This window comes from Sinocyclocheilus rhinocerous, unplaced genomic scaffold (genome assembly GCF_001515625.1).
Source record: "Sinocyclocheilus rhinocerous isolate Xijiao unplaced genomic scaffold, SAMN03320098_v1.1 scaffold232, whole genome shotgun sequence".
NCBI lineage: Eukaryota > Metazoa > Chordata > Actinopteri > Cypriniformes > Cyprinidae > Sinocyclocheilus > Sinocyclocheilus rhinocerous.
Window position 1 is genome coordinate 11,455 of NW_015641295.1, and position 7,015 is coordinate 18,469.

Sequence of the window (7,015 nt, forward strand, 5' to 3'; positions counted from 1 at the left end):
GCTCTCCATTGAAATGAATGGGATTGTGTCGCTTTGCTGTTGCGTGTCGCTTGTAGTGTGAACAGAGCTTTAGTGATGACTGGGCTTGAGATCCATTTCGGGTTTTCCATTTCCCAGGTGAAAACGTTAGGGCTGATTTTGTATCGACTCCGATACCTGGTTCTAGAATCAACAGAGTCGACAGAGTTGATACCAGAACTGGTTACTTACCTTCCGAGGTAAGCTTATACAGTATATAGGGATGTAACGATTCACTCAACTCACAATTCGATTCACGATTTTGATTTCACGATTCGATTCACCTAGATGTGAAAATACTAAATATTATATTAAATTATAATGTTATATATATAAAATCTGCAGTATGTATATACATACAAGGAATAAATACTTTAAATATATTTGATTTAGTTAACAGATAAACAAGGGAAAAATCAGTGCGACACGTAATGTAGCCTATATATGCCGAGTTTGAGTTCATTTTTGTGACACGCTTAATTTGTTCACAGAAAGGAAACTCAAATGGCAGAAAGTGACATCCTATTTGTTTTCTTTATTTTACAAAAGCACAATGTTTTGTTTTTATTGTGAGTGTACACAGAAAAAAAAGTAGACATTTTACAGTGATGCATTATTAATAAGACAATAAATGATGGAGTGTTTTAAGTTGATTTCTACCGAGGGGAATGCGATACCAAAGAGGGGAACCGAGAGGAATCCCCCCGAACGCTATTTACTGAGGGGAACGCAGAACGCGATCTGTACATAGGAGGGAACCATGCCCCCCCCTGTATATAGCTATAGGGTACAACGGGGCTAAAGGCGCCCCGGGGTAAAAGGCGCCTTAGATATTATTTTCATCTAAACCACTAGATGGCACAAAAACGTGGTGTAGCACTTTCCAAAACATCAGTTTTTCAAGATGCACGTGTATATTTGTCTGATCCTTGACGCGATCGCGATCAAATGAGAATCGCTAAAATGAATGCATATAATTTGAGACAAAGGTCTTATTTATGATTTTCAATTTTGTTTAAGATAATTAAAGCAACAGTTTTTAAATAACGAAAAAATATGTAAAATAATTATTTGGGGTAAAAAGCGCCCCTGCTGTTGGGGCTAAAGGCACAGTAATTAACATGATAATTAATAGATGGCTGACTTTTCCATTTGTTGAAATGACATGGCTAGGTTCAGATGGTAAATATCATATATTATGTTGGGTGTCCATATTAGAGATAATCTAATTCTAAATAATGTTTAGAATGAAACATTAATCATTAATCATATCATATAATAAAATATCATTTGTTGTTACTACTGTAAATATATATTCAATTATTATTGGATCTCCTTCAATACTTTCAGAATCTTTACTTATTAAAACGATTTTGTTTCTGTATTTTAAAATATATTTTTTATATTAACATGTTTTAATGACAGTATATTTATTGAAAAAAAATCTTTTATTTTTCAAAATAAGCAGAAAATAGTACAAACTTTGCTAAAGTGATTGTTTTGAACAAGTATTAACTTAGATATTATTTTAAAAAAACATTATTTTAGCTGAATTATTTGTATCAATACCGTGTGGTAAAAGGCCCCTCTTGCCACCTCATACATTTATAAGATTTTTAAACAAAATAAAAAACTTGAATGACGTATTTTCACACAAAATCTGTTGCTCCATTAATGTTCAATACAACGTATATATTTTTTCTGCAATTATACATTTTTTCTTAAGGTGGGCCTTTAGCCCCGTTGTACCCTACGTTTTTAAAGACTGAAGGAATTTTTTCGCCACCCAACACCTCGGAATTAAGAAATCAATTGTCTCACATCTGTTTAGTTACTGAGAGAAAAATCCAAAGCTTCGATTTTCAAAAAGTTGTCATTTTATTATGTGCGATTTGAGATTACCCACTTCAGCCGATAACTGTGCCAGTTTAGTAGTCATTCCACCTCACCTCATCACTCAGTTGGCTCAACCTTTACAGAACTAGTTTTATAGTCCATTCAGCTGAAATGTTTTAATTGGTCAAACATTTAGAAAACTAGCAAGTTATGTAAATTAAAATTTAACCATTTACTCCATGTGTTTTATATGTTACCTCAACTTAGATTTACAGGTGCATCTCAATAAATTAGAATGTCGTGGAAAAGTTCATTTATTTCAGTAATTCAACTCAAATTGTGAAACTCGTGTATTAAATAAATTCAGTGCACACAGACTAAAGTAGTTTAAGTCTTTGGTTCTTTTAATTGTGATGATTTTGGCTCACATTTAACAAAAACCCACCAACTCACTATCTCAACAAATTAGAATACTCCATAAGACCAATAAAAAAAAATTTTTTAGTGAATTGTTGGCCTTCTGAAAAGTATGTTCATTTACTGTACATGTACTCAATAACTTGGTAGGGTCTCCTTCTGCTTTAATTACTGCCTCAATTCGGCGTAGCATGGAGGTGATCAGTTTGTGGCACTACTGAGGTGGTATGGAAGCCCAGGTTTCTTTGACAGTGGCCTTCAGCTCATCTGCATTTTTTGGTCTCTTGTTTCACATTTTCCTCTTGACAATACCCCATAGATTCTCTATGGGGTTCAGGTCTGGTGAGTTTGCTGGCCAGTCAAGCACACCAACACCATGGTCATTTAACCAACTTTTGGTGCTTTTGGCAGTGTGAGCAGGTGCCAAATCCTGCTGGAAAATGAAATCAGCATCTTCAAAAAGCTGGTCAGCAGAAGGAAGCATGAAGTGCTCCAAAATGAATAATGGTAAACGGGTGCAGTGACGTTGGTTTTCAAAAAACACAATGGACCAACACCAGCAGATGACATTGCACCCCAAATCATCACAGACTGTGGAAACTTAACACTGGACTTCAAGCAACTTGGGCTATGAGCTTCTCCACCCTTCCTCCAGACTCTAGGACCTTGGTTTCCAAATGAAATACAAAACTTGCTCTCATCTGAAAACTAGTTATTACATTTTATGTATTTTTATAGTTTAACAAGATTATTAAAAAATGATTAACTGGTGTCTTTCAATCACTAAAAACACACACATTACAACACCATTATAATAGCCTCTTTTTAATAACAATCTGCATTTATAACGTATTTTGTACAGACTAAACATACAGGCTTGAAGAAAAAAAAAAGTCACCTACATGTAGAGGCTAATAATAACAGACTAACTACAGTTGTTGTAAACAAATGGAGGTTTTTCTATGGCCAATGGATTTATAAAGCAGGGTGGCTGTTATAGTATAGGCTACATAATACAATTAAGTAAAACAAATGAACCGAAAAGAAACATTTACTCAGAGACATAAATCAATTGACAAAGCTGTCAGAAGAATTTGGATCTGACAAGTGTGGAGATAAACACCTCAGTTAGGCCAATTAGGCCTAACCCAGATCTGAAAACAGCTAAATATCATTGAATTAAATGACCTGGCTGATATATAGGTCCAATGCTAGCGTTTAATGTTATATTCATGGAGTCTTTAATGTGGTATTGATGTTTTCACACCAGCCCTGTTAAACTGAAATATGTTTCCTTGGAGGATATCCAGCTCTCTTTAGGGTGTTTAATCCTTTTCACAGATGCCTTCACCCTTAAAGGGCTGATTTAAATTGTGATATGATTCACTCATATTCAGACATCAGATTTGTTAAAGCTGTGATGAATCTGTCTTTTCCTGTGGCCCTGTGATTTTGAAGAAAACACTAAAAACTGAGGGTCAATGTGCTGCGATCACGTTCCTGCACTGAAGCATCTAATTGCTTACAGGACACTGCTGATGGTGTGATGGATTTTCTGTGCTCATGGCAGTAGACTCGAAATCAGATTATAGGATGCTCTGCACCCATTAGGTGCCCCCAGCATCGGGCACAGCTTCTATTCGGCACAGTGCTGAACTTAGCAGAAAAGAAAGTTTGTGTGTACCTGGCCGAAGGGTTTTGGATAATGCGGTGGTGCAGAGTCTGAGATCAATGGCCTAGACATGCATTAAATAAAGCGCAACCAACAGTCACACGGTTGGGAAACAACAATTCAAGAGTCTTTTGAGAGTTGGGAGGAAAAAACAAATGGAGTCGCTATTGAAGACTACATGACTTTCTGGCAGCTTGAGAACATCAGACATTTGTCCACCAGTTGATTGTAAAAAGAGTAAATTCAATAAAATTGAATTCCGATTTATTACAGTTTATTCTATTCATCGGAATCTCAGAAAAACAACAACAATATTTTGCATAAAGAAAATTAAGCCCGATCATTAAAAATTAATTAATCTCATTAAATGTTTCATAACAGTTAGGTTTTAACCCATTACTGTCATGCATATGGCGTTTTTATTTAATTCCTTTAATCGTCAATAGTGATTCTCAATAGTTGAACTGTAAAGTAGATTTAAACCTATTTTTAGAGTGATAATGTCCACATTAAATGTAGCCTACACTGGCTTTCAGGAAAAATAATAATAATAAATCACAATAATAACAATAATAATAATAATCAACTATTGTTATGATTGTTTTAATTCTATTTAACAAAAATGATGACTGAAATATATTACTGTTGTAAGTTACAAATGTATTGTAAAATCAAAATTAAGATTTATTAATAATTAATACTAACATAATATTATAATAATACTTTTATTTTACACTACAATTTACACTATTTATGCAATAAATTCTCCACTTTTTGTTACTTTAAAAAGATATTTAAATCTTATTTAACCCATAAAAAGTAGTTTCGGTAGTATAAATTAATGTATTAATTCAGTGATATTAAATAATATTTTTGACTTCAATAAATGCAGTTAATTTAGATGTTACCTGGGTTTTTTTTTTCAGTGTAAAAACTTAAATCACAGCCATTCATTTGCTAATCACCCCAAAATGTGTCAATTATAGTGCCACCCCAGTTATTTCTTTATTTTAATTTTATATCCGTTGTAATTAATTATTAGCTTTTCATCAACTCATGAAACCCATGCAGCTCCCTCACGAACCCCGTTTGGTAAACCCTTGTGTGAATGACTGTAATTTCATTTTTTTGTTTTAATTAATTTTTGTTTTACAATTACACACACACACCTTTTTTTTTTTTTAAGGTGCAGAATTTATGGTACTGAAAATTGGGGGATACACAAAAATGCAAAATGAATTGTCCTGTATTGAGTACACTTTTGAGCAAAATATAATTCGGGTAAAATATGACAAGCTCTTGACAGGTTGTGTGATATACAGCCATTCACCAACATATTTCTTCCACTACTTCCATTATACTCTGACATTTGTTGATGTGTGTGACATCAGATTCTCCCGTCACAGTTTTAGAACCAGACTGATGTGGTTTTTGCAGGAAAGAGGGGAGTGATACTTGAACCTCATGCCTCCACAAAGCCATTCATGAGGCAAGGCTTCCTCCACACCAACAGACCAGCATGGAGAAAGGGGTCCGAACACGACACGAAACAGGAGCGGCAGATGAGAAAGATCCTCTTAATCAAGGGAAAACTCCAGTAGCGGGGAGTGCAGACTTGGGACATGAATGTTGCAAACGTAATGGTCTGATCAATACCCACAACCTAATGATGGAGACTAAGGAAGGACTGGTGTCGGTCTATTCTGCCCCACAGTACCAGGGCCATGTGGTGTCCAAGGACATAAATGGGACACCGGATGGTCGAGGACCCCCACAGCTGCTCAACCCCAGCGCCCTGCCCCAGGCTATAGACCCTTACTACAGACCCAACCTCCTTCTGTACCCAGAGAGCGTGTTGAGAGCATGGGGAGATGGGGGGGACTGCTGCGAGACCACCTTCATTGATGAGATGACCCCCGCCTCGTCCAGCTCCGCGGTCACTAGAGACGGCATTCTGTTCACCGACAGCAAGCTGCTGGATCTCTCTATGGAAGATGCCAAGATCCAGACGCTCTCCTATGATGTAGATGACGACGATGATGAATTTCAAGAACTCGAGGTGAGAGATTGCATATTAATACTCTTTTAAATCTAGTTCATCCAAATGCACAAAAGAGCACATAAGAAGTTTTTGTGCATATAGTTAAAGTCAGTGGTAGGGCTGCATGATTTGGCAGTAGCCCCTCACTGCAGAACAAAGATCCAGGGGGTGGGGTTGGATCCACATCTAGGGGGTGGAGATGGGTGGGTTTAGGGATCAGGGGGTGGAGACGGGTAGGTTTAGGTATATGTAAGGTGGGAGGAGTTGTATCTGGATCCAACCTCGCCCCCTGGATCTTGTGTTCTGCGGTGAGGACCATCTCTGATTTGGTGGGGGAGAGTAATAGTGATTTTTCTGATAAAATTGTGATTGCAATTTAAAATTATAAAAAAAAAAAATCTGCATTTGTGGTTATATAGCGATGTGATTATAATGGTTTTTATTTTTGCTATTTTATTATGATGATTTTTCTATAAAAAAAAATATTGCTATATGGTAGTATTTCATAGTAAAATGTAAAAAATCAAGTATTTAAGAAAAATAATGTTATGTACAATAATTTTATGTACCAAAAATATTTAACAAAATAAGAAATATTACTATTAAAAGATTTTATTGTAAAAGAAAAAAAAGTATTTAAATACAAATGTAATAATGTAATTTTAAGTACATATAAAATATTGAAAAACTATTGTAATATTTCACTGTAAAATAAAAAAATCAAGTATTTAAGAAAAAATATAATTATTTTAAATACAAATAAAAATATAAAACAAAATAAGATATATTACTATTGTGATAGTAATATTTCACTGTCAAACAATCTAGTATTTAAGAAAAATAATATTTTACACTAATAATGCTAATTCATCTTAATTTATTTGTTTTAAATTTAGTTTGTCTTAATTTATTTGCTTTCAGACATCAAAACAAGCTTTAATTTTTGTTAAAAAAAAAAAAAAAAAAAAAAAGAGTACTTAAAGGGTCTATAGCAATAAGCATGTTTTTTTTTTTTTTTTTTTTTTTTTTTT

At 34.5% G+C, this 7,015-nt stretch overlaps 1 protein-coding gene across 3 annotated transcripts in view; it reads left to right on the top strand.

The window, feature by feature from the left end:
* Positions 1-7,015, top strand: part of LOC107754749 (synapse differentiation-inducing gene protein 1) — a 34,130-nt gene that overhangs the window by 1,513 nt on the left and 25,602 nt on the right. For 2 of the 3 annotated variants that reach the window (XM_016571319.1, XM_016571321.1), the window contains exon 2: positions 5,381-6,002. In XM_016571319.1, the coding sequence (XP_016426805.1) occupies positions 5,463-6,002 (540 nt within the window). In that variant the 5' untranslated portion in view covers positions 5,381-5,462. Of the gene's footprint in view, positions 1-5,136; positions 6,003-7,015 lie in introns of those variants that run through there. The other variant, XM_016571320.1, reaches the window with a different exon arrangement.